Source organism: Sodiomyces alkalinus, assembly GCF_003711515.1.
Source record: "Sodiomyces alkalinus F11 unplaced genomic scaffold SODALscaffold_4, whole genome shotgun sequence".
Taxonomy (NCBI): Eukaryota; Fungi; Ascomycota; class Sordariomycetes; order Glomerellales; family Plectosphaerellaceae; genus Sodiomyces; species Sodiomyces alkalinus.
Window position 1 is genome coordinate 239,290 of NW_021167082.1, and position 13,776 is coordinate 253,065.

The 13,776-nt window shown below is 53.1% G+C and overlaps 5 protein-coding genes across 5 annotated transcripts in view; 4 read left to right on the forward strand and 1 right to left on the reverse strand.

Moving 5' to 3' along the window:
* Positions 1-773: 773 nt before the first annotated feature.
* On the forward strand, positions 774-1,616 carry SODALDRAFT_358770 (hypothetical protein; the record flags this gene model as incomplete). The annotated part of the gene is made up of 5 exons (XM_028614123.1): positions 774-822; positions 999-1,090; positions 1,171-1,247; positions 1,418-1,452; positions 1,516-1,616. The coding sequence occupies 5 exons, from the start codon at positions 774-776 to the stop codon at positions 1,614-1,616; spliced, it is 354 nt and encodes a 117-aa protein (XP_028466743.1).
* Positions 1,617-3,089: 1,473 nt separating this feature from the next.
* On the forward strand, positions 3,090-4,859 carry SODALDRAFT_275518 (hypothetical protein; the record flags this gene model as incomplete). The annotated part of the gene is made up of 4 exons (XM_028607984.1): positions 3,090-3,252; positions 3,349-3,508; positions 3,630-4,126; positions 4,192-4,859. 4 exons carry the CDS (start codon positions 3,090-3,092, stop codon positions 4,857-4,859), a joined length of 1,488 nt encoding a protein of 495 aa, XP_028466744.1.
* Positions 4,860-6,285: 1,426 nt separating this feature from the next.
* SODALDRAFT_255478 (chitinase) lies at positions 6,286-7,353 on the forward strand (the record flags this gene model as incomplete). The annotated part of the gene is made up of 1 exon (XM_028607436.1): positions 6,286-7,353. A coding segment is annotated over one exon (1,068 nt), but the record flags the coding sequence as incomplete, so codon positions are not given.
* A 2,672-nt stretch (positions 7,354-10,025) lies between these two features.
* SODALDRAFT_323434 (hypothetical protein) lies at positions 10,026-11,770 on the forward strand (the record flags this gene model as incomplete). Its single annotated transcript, XM_028609802.1, has 3 exons — positions 10,026-11,036; positions 11,165-11,355; positions 11,479-11,770. The coding sequence occupies 3 exons, from the start codon at positions 10,026-10,028 to the stop codon at positions 11,768-11,770; spliced, it is 1,494 nt and encodes a 497-aa protein (XP_028466746.1).
* Positions 11,771-13,042: 1,272 nt separating this feature from the next.
* Positions 13,043-13,776, reverse strand: part of SODALDRAFT_148981 (inorganic pyrophosphatase) — a 1,568-nt gene continuing 834 nt past the window's right edge. The window contains exons 3-4 of the mRNA XM_028606840.1: positions 13,167-13,696; positions 13,043-13,106 (exon numbers count right to left, since the gene is read on the reverse strand). Of these exons, the coding sequence (XP_028466747.1) occupies positions 13,367-13,696 (330 nt within the window). The 3' untranslated portion in view covers positions 13,043-13,106; positions 13,167-13,366. The remainder of the gene's footprint in view (positions 13,107-13,166; positions 13,697-13,776) is intronic.

Below are 13,776 nucleotides of genomic sequence, written 5' to 3' on the forward strand. Positions count from 1 at the left end.
GTAGATCTCTTCCACGATACCGTGACGAAAAGCTGACTTCTTCTATATAGCAGAACTTCTTCCATATAGCAGAACTTCTTCCATATAGCAGTGCCTCTTCTATATAGCAGGACCCCTTCCATAGCAATAGTATCCGTGAACGTATTTCAGGACCAGGACTTCTTAGTTTTACTAGGTAGTATAGGCAGGCATAGATACGCAGTCTAATTAATCGCATTTATATATATTCATACAAATTTTACACTAGTAATATATCTTATCCGTACTTACGTCTTATTAGCTATACTAACTACCTCCGGGCCAAAAGTTAGGATAGTCTGATATCCAAGGATAGCCACACATCTTGTCGATATAAACGGAGCAATGATAGGCTATAATCCAAGGACAACTAACGCCTAGTGACTCCCGGTAAGGTACGAATAATAGCATCTAGAGAACTTGGCACTTGCAACGGGCTAGGGAAAGGATGCTCCTCTACGCGCTCCCCTGAGGACTGACCGGTCCCTTCCGCCTACAGAATAAGAGAGTTATTCCTGGGGTGCATATAGCGAAGCCAGTTTGTTTTGTCTTTTTGTCCATGAAGTCGGTTTAACAATCTTATTTGCGGCTAGTGGGATGATCGCCGCCAAGGCACAACCCGCGTATGTACACAGTACAACGACGTTGTATTCGAACAGACAGATAAGGTAGGTAATATAACATTAAAACCGCGATCTGCGCGAATAGGAGCATGGACAGGACGGAATGAGATTAATGACTAGGCCTCCCCGGAAATGCCAGGCTTGGCCGGCGTTGTAGGACGTCCTCGGTATCTCTCGCCTTGTGGACGAATTTAGCCAGTATTCAATCACGATACCGAGTACACATAAGGTACTCAGTATATTCTAAGTCTCATCGGGAGACACCTCGTCGTTCAATCCTATCTGTATTGGTGATTTCATGATTTCCTAATACTACCTCCGGAGTGAACGAGAAGGCATCTCTGCGACGTACTACAGCCACCAAAAGTTACGCCCGACAGCTTGGGACGGGTTGCCAAGCCACCCCTGACATGCCCCTGGCGTTCCTGGCGTTCCTGGCGTTGATCATGGTCACAGGGGAGAGTGCAGCTGACCAATAGGGTAAAACAGCCATGGATGGGTCAGGTGCCTGCCCCCCTCTTGTCCCCAGATTTGGCGCTCCAAGCTGCCCCTCGTCATTTCCCCCGAAGCACGCTACTACTTGGCGTTTGCCTTTCACTCGTCCTCGTCGCCGCGAATAGCTTGTCTAAAACACTGCAGAAAACACTACTCAATACTTCGTAGTACAATCAAATTCATGACGCTCGAAAAACTTGGTTCCCCTCGGGAGCACTCGCATCGTAGTATGATACCAAGTGTTTGTGGTTGTGGTCATGTTTGTCTTCTCGCTACCTGAGTATCCGCATGAACATGTACACGGACACCAATCCTTGTGTGTCGTGGGTAAAGGTACGGTAGTAACTTGTAAGCAACTTGGACAAAAATGGACTGAAAGGCTCAACCACGAGTCCAACACCATATCATACTACATGTACCGTTACTGCTGAATTAATTCACAAGAGAGGCGGCGACCCAACATTCTGCGGCGCATCTTGAGGGATCTTCTAGGCACTTGCCGCCTACGTTATAAGACCACATGAAAAATAGCATGGCAATATCTGACAGAACATGAGAATTGCAGAAATGGTTTATCGAAAGGTACACGTACGTAGGGAGCAGTTAAAGTCGATGAATTAGGTCATGTTCCACGCCTTCGAATACAATGTATACCACCGTTGCATTCTCAAGGGGCTTTCACCGTTCGTCACAACCGGGTGTGGCGGCACAACACCCCTGTCATATGGACCCTGAGTCTTGGCTTTCTGTGTACCCCTTAAATTACCCGTTCTCTTCTTCCCTAGTCCTATGCTTAATGGCGGTCGTGCCTTTGCGACCAAGAGTCTTGGCGTGTGATGTCCCGCTATCTGTAATTACTCCGTACACCCCTTTCGATATTCCTGGCTTCCTCGTGTGGGTGAAGTACCGAGACGGCCACCGCGTCTTCTGCATCTTTCTGCGCCTCCTGCTACCCCCGGTGTGTGTACTAATCACTGGGACGTTCCTTCCCTGAAGTTACCACTTCTCCTCTCTTCCTTCCCACGCCTGCCCGTTTCACTCGCCCTTTTTCTCGTGACTTCCGTCGCCCCTTCCACCTTCCACTTTCCACCTTCCAACCTCTCAACTTTGACGTGTTGAAATCTTCGTTCGTGTTTCTTACTCTCGTTTCTGTCGGAACCGCTCATTCTTCGACTATTCTCCCTTGTGCGCCACCTCTCGAGTTACCGTACTTGACACTCATTCTCTCTCCCATTCTCAACACTCCTTCAGATCCCTTTTCCTGTAAATACAACCTCACCCCTCCACTCCCTAGGGGCTTGGTCTGATCCGCTCCTTGGTCCTCGAACTCACTCGTCCACTCGTGTTGATCGCATTCATTTCGCCCATACTCAGAAACAGTTTTTTTCTTTTCTTTTTTTCCAGCGCGACGAGAACAGTTGATTCGACCTTGGGTCAGCCTGATCACCCTCGCATAACTGGCTCTCTGCTGGTTTTTCGCCATCCAACTTTTGCCGACCTTCGTTTTTCACCCCCTCCTGGGCCCAGGCGACTCATTCCAGAGCAACGTCCATTGATTATCCTCCGGTGTGATTCTTCGTCTCATATCAGAGAGCAACAACTGCAACCCAACGACGGTCTACTCTGAGCCACGTGGAATACTGATTCCGCAAGTCAGTCTCATCTAAGGCTTTATATCAACTTTGCCCACGACAGAGATACGAACAAGCCCTTGCAAGGCAACCACTCTTATTCACCAGGCCTCGAGTGTTCGTCTCCAACTGGCCAGAGGTCTCTCTTTGTCCACGGACCGGAAACCAACTCCTAAGGGTACGCTGTCGTGACATACTCTACGGGCAGGACCCCGACATTCATCACGACACTGGCCCTTGTTTTGTTGTTCGAGCTCGTCGCACGGGACAGTACGCTTCATCCGTTTCCATCACCATTTTCCAGATTCCTCTGCCCGTCGCAATGAATCTTCTACAGTTCGCTCTGCTGGTGGCCCCCCTGGCCCTGAAGGCCGAGGCATTCTTCCGTATGGAATGCCAGGGTCGGGTTGCCCTTGGCAGAATTGATCCTATTGTTTCTCCTGGAGAGCCGGCTCTGCATGTTCACTCTATTCACGGCTCGTCTGGTAAGTGCTCACAACGGTTCTTCCCGCATTTGTCTTTTTTTTTCTTTTTTTTTTTCTTGTTTCTACACTCCGGCGGCTACTAAACCAGATTGATAGGAATCTCCATGCATGCGACTTACGACGACCTTCGAAATGGACAGTGTACGTCGTGCCGTGTGACTCAGGACAAGTCGGCGTATTGGCACCCCTCGATGTACTTTCAGGATGGTGAGACCGGCGAGTTTGAGCTGGTCGAACAGGTTGGCGGTATGCTCGCGTAAGTCATCCTGTCTTCCCCTGTTTGCGATGAGCCATTCAGCAGGCACCGTTCGATTCTCGCACCTCCCTGTGCCGTCATGTTAGGGACCTGGACCTTTCTAACTTGCTCTTTGCTTCAGGTACTACCAGTTCCATTTGGATAACCTGACGGCTTTCCCAGCTGGCTTTCGCATGATTGCTGGAAACTCCAACCGCCGAAACTGGTCCACTTGGGACCTTACCCAGCCCGACCCACCTGCCGACCAATGGTACAGCAAGGGCCTCACAACTCAGGAGTCTTTGGGGGAGCGTTCCATGGGTTTCAACTGCCTCAACTATGCCGGAAACCCTGAGCCAACCCTGTATCGGCACACAATCCCCGACAAAGCCTTCATTGACGCGAACTGCCCGAATGGCATCCGGACAGAGATCACCTTCCCCTCGTGTTGGAATGGCAAGGACCTCGGCTCGGAAGATCACCGATCTCACATGGCCTATCCCGATATGCTCCGCGCCGGTCAATGTCCTGATGACTTCCCCGTCCACATGCCCACCATGCTCTTCGAGACCGTCTGGAATGTGAAGGCTTTCAATGGCCGAAACGGCAGGTTCGTAATGGCCAATGGTGACAGTCTCGGTAAGTCTCTTCCCGCCGTCCGTTAGTCTGCTCACGCCTGGTTGCTGACTTGACCCTGTCTGCAGGCTGGGGTTACCATGGCGACTTCATGACGGGATGGGACGAAGATTTCTTGCAACAGGCTCTCGATACTTGCACTGCAAACTCAGGCAATATCTTGGACTGTCCCATTTTCGACATTATATCCGAGGAGGAGGCCCGAGAATGCACCATGGAGGTACCCAGCATTCTGTCCACCGAAGATGTCGAGGGTCCTCTGCGCTCCCTTCCCGGCAATGTGCCCATCATCTATGAAGACGGCACCAAAGAATACGGAGGCGACGCGCCCGTAGAGGACTCCCCCGTACCCAGTCTGGCACCCAACCCCATCACCTCAGAGATCGCAATTGTTCTTCCCGAGCCCGTTCCTACATCTGAGGCTCTTCCCGAGATCCAGCCAGACTTCAATGCGGCTGTGGATCTTGTATCGTCTGAAGCCTTCCCCGAACCGGAATTCCCGGAAACGACATGGGCCCCTGAGCCACCCGCAGAGCCCACCAAGTCGTTTTATTCAACCCAGGTGGTCACGGAGGGAGACAAGGTGTCTGTTATCTACTGGGACGAGGAGGTTGTCTACGTTACTGAGTACTATGATTCGACGACAACAGTTACAGTGGCCCCGTCTGCTCATGCTGACAGCGTAGCTAAGCGCCATCTGCATGGACATATTCATCATCGTCGCCACCATGGTTAGTTGGCAGGAGTTATGGTTGATTCTTGTCTATGATGGGGGGTTGCTACTCGCCGTGAGACAAGTGTTAAGCACCGCTATCTTTTGCAATTTGTTAACCGTGGCTGATGAAACATTTGTTTGTCATTTCCTTTATGCCTCTTCCCTTCAATTTTAGCCTTGGCTAAACTCTAGTCATGCTTGATTTTTGTTTCGATATGATATGTCTCCCGTTTTTACGCAAGGTCTTTTTGCGCAACTACGGCTGCGGACGAATTTGCCTTTATACATTCTTTGGTGAACCCGCATGTCATGGCCACAACCTGTTGCTTGTGCGTGGTATGTGGACGGGGGAGATACCCTATGTATAGCTTCTGTGAGTTAAGATATTTTATTAAGATGACGACTGGCATCTGTGCTGTAATTAGTCTGCGCAATACGAATAAGGAACAAGAGGTTTCCTTGACGAGAACTCGTCCAAATGATCATGGGCCCATCGGCTACTGCAGAATCACGTTCTCTGTAACATACACTTCCCTGCACCGCATAGAGCTCATACCTTTCGGTTTCCCACACGGGGCGTATTCGTTGATCAACACAATACATGTCCCTATCCTGTCCTGGCTGCATCACGATGAGGCAGAGGAATAGCAGAGGGAGCTTATGTCGTCTTATGGTGTCAGTCTCGTGCACGCAGTGAGCTAGGCAGATAGGATAAAGTGGGCTAGAAGGTGTATTTTATAAGGTAGTAAATACAACAGGGGTGCGAGGTCTTTGGAGATCACCTGGCGTCGCAACCATGAGCTGTGTGTTGTCGCACTTGGTTAGAGGTGGCGAGAGGCGTGATGCCGAACAGTTCGCTATGTTGTTTGGGGGATCCATGAACCATGAACCATGGACCGGGCGGGGTAACAGCGCTGCCACCGCGGGGGAGGACGTTGAATATCCAAGTGACTGACTCGATTGTCTTCATGTGAAAACGCGGGGTAACTGTGTTGAAAGTTGAAAGAGGACGCGTAATTATTGTTATTACTCATTATTCATCGTGTACTACAGCGCCGTCTTCTGTGGGACCCCCTGTACGTCAGTGGAGGTCACCCGCCAGCGACAGACCTGTGCACTGTAATTACTCCGCAGCGTTTCTTGAGTGGAGCGCGAACGGTTTCCCCTAAATTATCGCGAGGAGATTGAGGTCATTCAGTGTTCATTCTTCCAGTTCTTTTTTCCCTTTCTTTTTCCTTGTCCTCGAGGTCACCTTTTGTACCTAGCTTGCCCACTAAGTTAGCTCAGGCCGGCCACCCTGGTGAGGCCGCTTGGGCCTTACGAAGACCAATTTTCATAATTTTCATAATTTTCATTGACCAAACAAGTCATCACAACTCGACCCCCAGTTCTCTTCTTCTCCCCCCCCCCCCCCCCCCCCCCCCCGGCCCACCGCCGTCCGGCCGCCATGCCTCCCGTTCCCCCCCAAGGCGGGGCAAGGGACGCGTGGCTCCCTCGGGTCATCACCTACTACCAGACGCACCACACCCGCGACGGCAGACCCATCTCGATCCTGCCCATCCTCACCCAGCCGGGCATCAGCGTCACCCACGTCATCGTAGCGGCCCTCCACATCAACGACGACCCGGCCAAGATCACCCTCAACGACCACCACCCGTCGCACCCGCGCTTCGCCACGCTGTGGGCCGAGCTGCGCGCCCTCCAAGCCGCCGGCATTCGGGTGATGGGCATGCTCGGCGGCGCAGCCCGGGGCACCTACGCCAAGCTGGACGGCGACGCCGCGGCCTTCGAGCGCTACTGGGCTCCGCTGCGCGACGTGATGCGCCACCACGGCCTGGACGGCATCGACCTGGACGTCGAGGAGCCGATGAGCCTCGCGGGGATCCTGCGGCTGATTGACCGCATCCGGGCCGATTTCGGGCGGGGGTTCATTATCTCCATGGCGCCGGTTGCTCTCGCCATGCTGGACGCCGAGCGTAACCTCAGCGGGTTCGACTACGAGGTGCTGGAGCTGATGCGCGGGGACGAGGTCGCGTGGTATAACGCCCAGTTCTACAACGGGTGGGGGGACGTGGCGTCGCCGCTGCTCTACGAGATGATGGTCGCGAAAGGGTGGGCGGCGCGCAAGCTCGTGGTTGGGTTCCTGACGAGCCCGGAGAACGGGCGCGGGTGGGTGCCGTGCGAGGTGGCGGGGCCGGTGCTGCTGGGGTTGCGGGCAAGACATGCCGAGTTTGGCGGCGTTATGGGGTGGGAGTACTTTAATTCGGTGCCGGCGGAGGGCCGGCCTTGGGAGTGGGCGAGGTGGATGACTAGCGTGTTGCGGCCGGGACCGGGGACGGCGCAGCAGCAGCAGCAGCAGCAGCGGCGGCGGCCGAAGACGGAGGAGCTACGGTCGAGAGAAGTGCCGGAACCGGTGGTGGAAGCCGACGCCGACCCGGGCGCGGAAGGTCCAGACGGCCAAGAAGCGCCGGTGCCGAAAGGATTCGAGTATTTTTCGGAGCACGAGGAGGAGGGAAGGGAGAAGGGTGAAAATCAGGGAGGGAGCAATTCCGGCGGATGCTGAATGGATGCCGGCCCGACTGTGTCGACACAGTCCAATGACTCTCCCACAACCCCGAGCGAGTGAGTCTCTGATGCAGTCTGCAGATGGTCCGACTTTGTTCCTTACAACCTTGTCTCCCTCCTTCCTTTTTTTTCCTGTTGTTTTTTTCTTCACATTCCATTTCAGCCTACGCTTGCGAACACGAGCTCGGAAATACGCAGATGATAGGCTCGCTGCTGGGAGGAGGGAGCTGCATACCTTATCTCGGTCAGGTCCCGAGACGTCCGTTATGGCGGTCAGTGACAGGCTGTCCTTATCTCGGACAATGTTGTGTCGTCCTGTAACGGTGTACGGTGTACGGTGTACCTGTACCCGGGTTGCAGGTTACTACTTACTGCATAACTGGGCAGCGGTTGAGCTGCAGAAGGGACCGTCCAGGTCCACCCAGCCCGCCGCTGAAAGATGCCTCATCATGAGGAAGACAGGACGAGGTATAGCGACGGTCAATAGATGGCACATAGATGATAGCACTCTCCACCTGGGATGCGGGCATTCGGACATGCGACCATGCGGGCGTCGTCGCAAGGGGGGACAGCAACTGCATTGCAGCGAACCCTGCAGCATGGCGCCTTACCACGTCTTATCATGATGGAGGGGCGGGCGAGCGCCCTGGACTAAGGGGCAGCTGCTGGCTGTTCCTATTACTACTAGCTAGTGGATGAGGGGACATGTCCCTGATCCCCTTTCCTTTCAACCCCTCCCTTCCCTTTCAACCCCTCCCTTCCCAGGGGCAGCAGTGGACGACAGGGCATATGGGCGCAAGTCGTCGCCCGTTTTCTAATTCCAGGGGTCGCACAGCGCATCCCATTTTGGGATTGTCGCATGTGCCGTGGGCCGGTCTATTTTCTCTTCTCTGAACCAGAACCATCAGTTGGCATTTTCTTTAGGCTGAGGGATTTTCGATCTTCTCTTATACGTGACCTTGACCTTGCCCACCCACCACCTTTTTTTATTGCACAGGTGACCGCTGGTAGCTAGGTCCAGCCTGTCTCTAGCTCTGTCGAATAAAACAAACGGGGTTGGCGGGGTGAGGACGAGGGGGCGAGGGGGAGGAATATGATAGGGGGATACCAGGACAGACGGGGGGTTGGGAGGAGGGGGGATTAATTAAGAGCAAAAGAAGGGGTAGAAGTGAGGAAAACAATAAAAGAAAACGAAGCGAACGGACGGGAACGGACGGGTATACTTCTGATTACGAAGTGAAACCCAAAAAACAAACAGGTCACTGTCGTCATCCGAGTCGGTTAACAACCAACGCGACAAGCGAGCGGGAACTAAGGGGAGCCCCAGTTTTTATTACGTTGTAATTACATCGGTCCTAACTTGATGTGAATGCCTTCAGAAGGCAAGGTACATATTGAGTGTTTGTCATCAGTACGGCGAGACAGTTTAGCATTATCATGTTCTCGGTACAGTGACTTAAGCGTGAGGCGGGTAAACCCGAGACTTTTTAGTGCGAATACTCCCCCAAATACATGGCCAACGCTCGACTTATACACTTATACCACCAAGAACATGTTCCATGGCCACGCGTATAGGTACCTTAGAGAGGAATAGTCACTCCCGACGTACCTTTTCGATGTTCCCACCGTCCTGGACCTGGGCCGGCCCTTTTACCCTGTCCGATGCGATAGTGTAGTGTACAAACGGATGGGCTGGTGCCATTAGACTCCGTTTTATTCTCCGTTTACCCTCGTTCTCGTGTGAGGAGGAAAAAAAAGGGGAAAAAAAGAAGAAGAAAAGGCAAAAGTAAAAGAGAAAATAAAATATAATGCCGCAAGCTTCTCAGGGGCTGGACTAGATTCTCTTAAACCAGCCATGACACCGAAGAGTGTTGTCTGATCTGCGATTTATTGCTCGCTTCCTCCGCTTCCTCCGCTTCCTCGTCCCCGTTTCTCATCCAACTGTCTCCTTCATTCATAGCAAGAAATAATAGGTGTAGGTTACCTCCCTACCTACCATACAACGTACGTTGTATATTGCCTACCCTACGGCATATCCACATCTGTCAGCAGAAAAAGGTCTTGGTGTTTCTTGGCCCGACGCCGAGACTCTTGCACTCTTGGCTCTTCGTCTTCCGCCCTCACAACATACGAATGAATGCCTGTTCTGGTCACCTTTGACGGAGACGTTCCGAGGTACCAACGGGTTCAAACAGCCATAGCTTCGTGCATGCAAGAGCAAGAGGGCGCAAAGAAAAGGTATGTTGATTCATACACATACACATACCAACGCCCTTGGCTGGCCACCTTCTTGGCCCATCTTACACCTACATCTCCATCTCCATCCCATCCCATCAGGCCTTGGCCAGAACCGGAACTCTTTGGGTGGCTCATCCGAGCTAGCTCTGTCTGTCGTTTCTTCGTTTTATGGTTTATATTCTTTCCTTTCAACTCTCCCCATCCTCGACTCGACTCGACACCAAACCCAGATCTTATAGCCCTGCTTTTTTATTTGATTTCTATTTCTTTTATTGTCCTTCTCCACCACTCACTCACACGGTCTCCCCCCTCCCCCTCAACTGTCGCCAAGCCTCGCCGTCACTTGCACACGAGCCCCACTACCTTAGTTAGTTGTCCCACCCGATGGAGGCCTCCGACTCCGCAGAATCGCAGCACCAGGAAGACACCGAGAAGCCTCCACCGGGGCATGACCATCATCACGATCGCGACGAAAAGCATCACGACGAAAAGTCGTCGCCCATACCGAGGGCGACAGAGAAAACAGCAGACTCGACGACGGCAGTGAAAGCAGCAGTAGATGTCCCGTCGACCAAGAAATCCGCTGCAGCTACTTCCAACAACACGACGACCATCGCCCCCCTCGCCCCCCTCGCATTCCCCTACCGCCACCACCGCTCCAACCAATATGCCTCGCTCCTCTACCTCCCCATGGAGCTTCAGTTCCTCATCTGCTCCCACCTGAGCTTCGGCGACCTCCAGACCCTCCGCCGCACCAACCGCTTCTACCGCCACCTCATCAACCTCGACTTCGTCCGCATCTGCCTCGGCTCCATCGCCACCGACAACGAGCTGCGCTTCGTCTGCCGCACCTGCATGCGCTACGACGAGTCGCGCCGCCGCCTCGTCTGGCCCCTCAGCCAGCGCGCCCAGCCCCCTCCCGCCGACGGCAACTCGTCTGATGATGAGGACGTGAACAGTAACGATAACGACGGACAAGAGGGCGAGCAGGAACAGGAACAGGGAGGACGGCGGAACGGCCAAGGCGGCATCACCAACCGCCCCGCTTCGTTGGGCTACTGCCCGGACCCCAGCGTCCCGCTCGCCGGCCACTGCGCCGACTGCGCCGTGCGGCTCCGCCAGCTCTCGCCCGGCGAATACGTCCTCACCGACGCCGGCGAGCGGAAAGTGCGCGTGTGTCGCTGGTGCGGCTGGCCCTGCCACGTCGACCATGCGCAGGAGGAGTACTGGCCGCGTTCGGCGTGGGAGCTGCACCCGAAATGCGCCGAGACGTACCAGTTGGTCCTCATCGGGCATTACACCGTCGTTTGTCTCCGGTCTGGCATCGCTTTCGTGACGTATATTCTCCTCTGGCGGCTTTTTGGCCAGAATACTTTGGTTGTTGTGCCGAGCATAGTACGTTGGGGGGGTGTTTTTTTTTTTCTTTTTTTCTTCTTCCTTTTTTTTTTTTTTATCTTTTACATGTCTTGTCCTACCCTGTTAAATTCGTGTACTTGGCGGTTGACTAACGACTCTTTTTGTAGCTGGCCTTTCTTCTCATGGGTGTCATCCTATGCATTGTCTGGGTCCGAGGTCGTGAGGTCAGGACCTACCATGTTGTCGGTGGCCTCGAATTTTCCATCCTCGCTCTCGGCATTCCCCCGATGTATGTCGTTGTGCCAAAGGTCAACGATCCGGGTGTTATAGCTGCCGAAATCATGCTTGTCATTCATCTGTACGTCTTTTTCCTCTTCGTTTCCCTTTTTTCCCCCTTTTCCTTTTTTTTTTTCTTTCTTCCCCCCCCCCTCCACTGTCTACTGTCCTGCGCATCTCCCACCGTTTACACTAACAAACACAGCATCGTCCGCCTCCTCAACGTCCTCGGCAACGTCGTCCTCTTCCTCGAATACGACGTGACCAAACACCACGCCCCGGACGTCCCCTACTTCCGCCGTCTCCTCCTCAACCCGCTCATCGCCGGCCTCGTCTTCTGGACCTCGCCCCGCGCCCTCGAAAACCTGTGGATCGGCCGGGGGAAGCACCCGCGCCACAAGTCGTTCCGGAGGGGCATGACCAACTCGTTCAAGCACATCGGCAAGTCGTTTAACGATTTCTGGTCCGTCCGCGCCACTACCGATATCCAGCCTTGAAGGGGCCTCGGTTGTCTGTTGCGCATGCGCACAAACCATCGCCACCCACGACTTTCGTACGCTGTTCATGTTTGGAGTTTATTTTCTTTTTCGCATTGTTTTTGAAATTACGGAGGATTATTCAATCATTGGTCTGGCGTTTCTTACTGCTTGCATGGACGACATTATGTGTTACGGGGGTGGTATCTATTTATTGATCTGACAACATTTTATGGAGGTATCATGATATTACGGCATGCGGTTATGTATTTTTTTTTTAGCAGGATCCTCTCTCAATATTTTCCTTCGCCGTTCTACTCTATCTTGACTGGGTAGGACGGACGGCGGGCCCAAGAACCACCCCTTTTTATTATAATCAACTATGCGCTCGACTTTTTTCTGTTGGATTCCTGCCTGAAGCGACTTCACAAGTCGACTTTGGAGAATAAGAGGTCATTTGGCTGGGTGCCATAGACAATTTGGATTGGGCTGGCTTTCCGTCTTGCTCTAGGCCAGGTTATGGGGATGGTTCATGGTTTGGTTTGGTTTCGGGAGTAAAATATAACACGGCAGAAGATAAAGCATACAATACAGCAGCTATATTAGAAGAATCCTTTACTTACTAGAGCTCACTTACTTCTAATCTACCATATCCTGGTGTAGTCGGTTAGAGGCGAGCGTCCTCAGAGAAGGCGGTGCACCGTTCAGTAGGATCTCAACGTGCTCTCAGGCTTCTTAATCTCTTACACGCAGGTAGCAGTCAATAAGGCCAACTATCTGCCCGAGGGTTTAACAGAAGGCAGCAAAACATCATTCCAGGTTTATACAAGGCACGCATACGTTAATATATAAAAAGTAGCCTGTCTATTATATCCGTCTACACTCTATTTATACCGTCTCCCGTGCCTCTGATGCGACTATCGCCGACATTAACCCCGATGCCTGGTGGCATCAGCCTCCCTATCGCCGAATCCGCCCCGAGCTCACTGGCGGAGATGTATGTATATGCGTGGTTGTACGGCATGTGTGATGTCTTAACTCCGATGGCTCTGTTAAAGGAGACCACTCGCACGGTTTTCTGAGTCTCCGAATCGAGCGACGAGGTATGTCCTCACTTGAATCACTGTGCTCGAGTCTCCAGTCTCCAGTCTCAACTCTCAACAAACACTAAACAACGACAGAGCAACCACGACAGACGCCAGTCTCTATGAACGCGTGCGCAGTCCGATGCCATTCGTGTGGGCAGAGAAGTCTCTCACACTCTATTTATTGACATTCCCACCTCATGTTGCGTTTGACGGGCATGTTCTCAACCTTCATTTTGGAACCCCTGGCGCTCGTAACTATGGCATACAACCTGAGCTCGGCAGAGTCAGAACTTGACATCATCACAACCCGGACTAAACGGCAAACCTACCATAGAGAATTAGGAGGAAAACATGCGAGCTTGGAATGTTCTTACATAGTCATTACATTCTTCATTACCTGCTGAAGCCTTGGTAGATCAATGTCTTCTTCCAAGAGTCCAAGACCGGCTAACACGTTACACCTTACCTCCCAACTTGCCTGGTAGCGCCCCCTACCCCCCCCAGGCCCATCGCACCTCAAACGCACAGCTCACACCACGACATTCTCCTCAATAAGCTTCAACGTCGAGTCAAGGTAAAACCACTGCTGAAACCTCTCCAGCTTGGGCGCGGCCGGCTTCTCGTCCGACGCAGCGGGGAGGCCGAGCCGCAACGTGGCCTCGCACCGGGAGACGTAGCTCTCTCGGATGTCCGGGCGCGAGGTTTGGTTGTAGTTGATGGTATTAGTGTCCACGGCGCCCTTGACCAGGTCGAGCCAGTACGCGTGGCCCGTCTCCACCACCGAGGCCGCGTAGCTGCTGTTCTGGTACGTTTCGCCTACGATGGGGATCAAGTCGCCTCCGCGGGCGACTTTGTAGTACTGGCATTGCATGTGCGTCAGCTTCGAAGCCCTCTTAGCGGTGGCACCGTGGCAGCACAGGTGTCAGGGGTTAAGAGGGG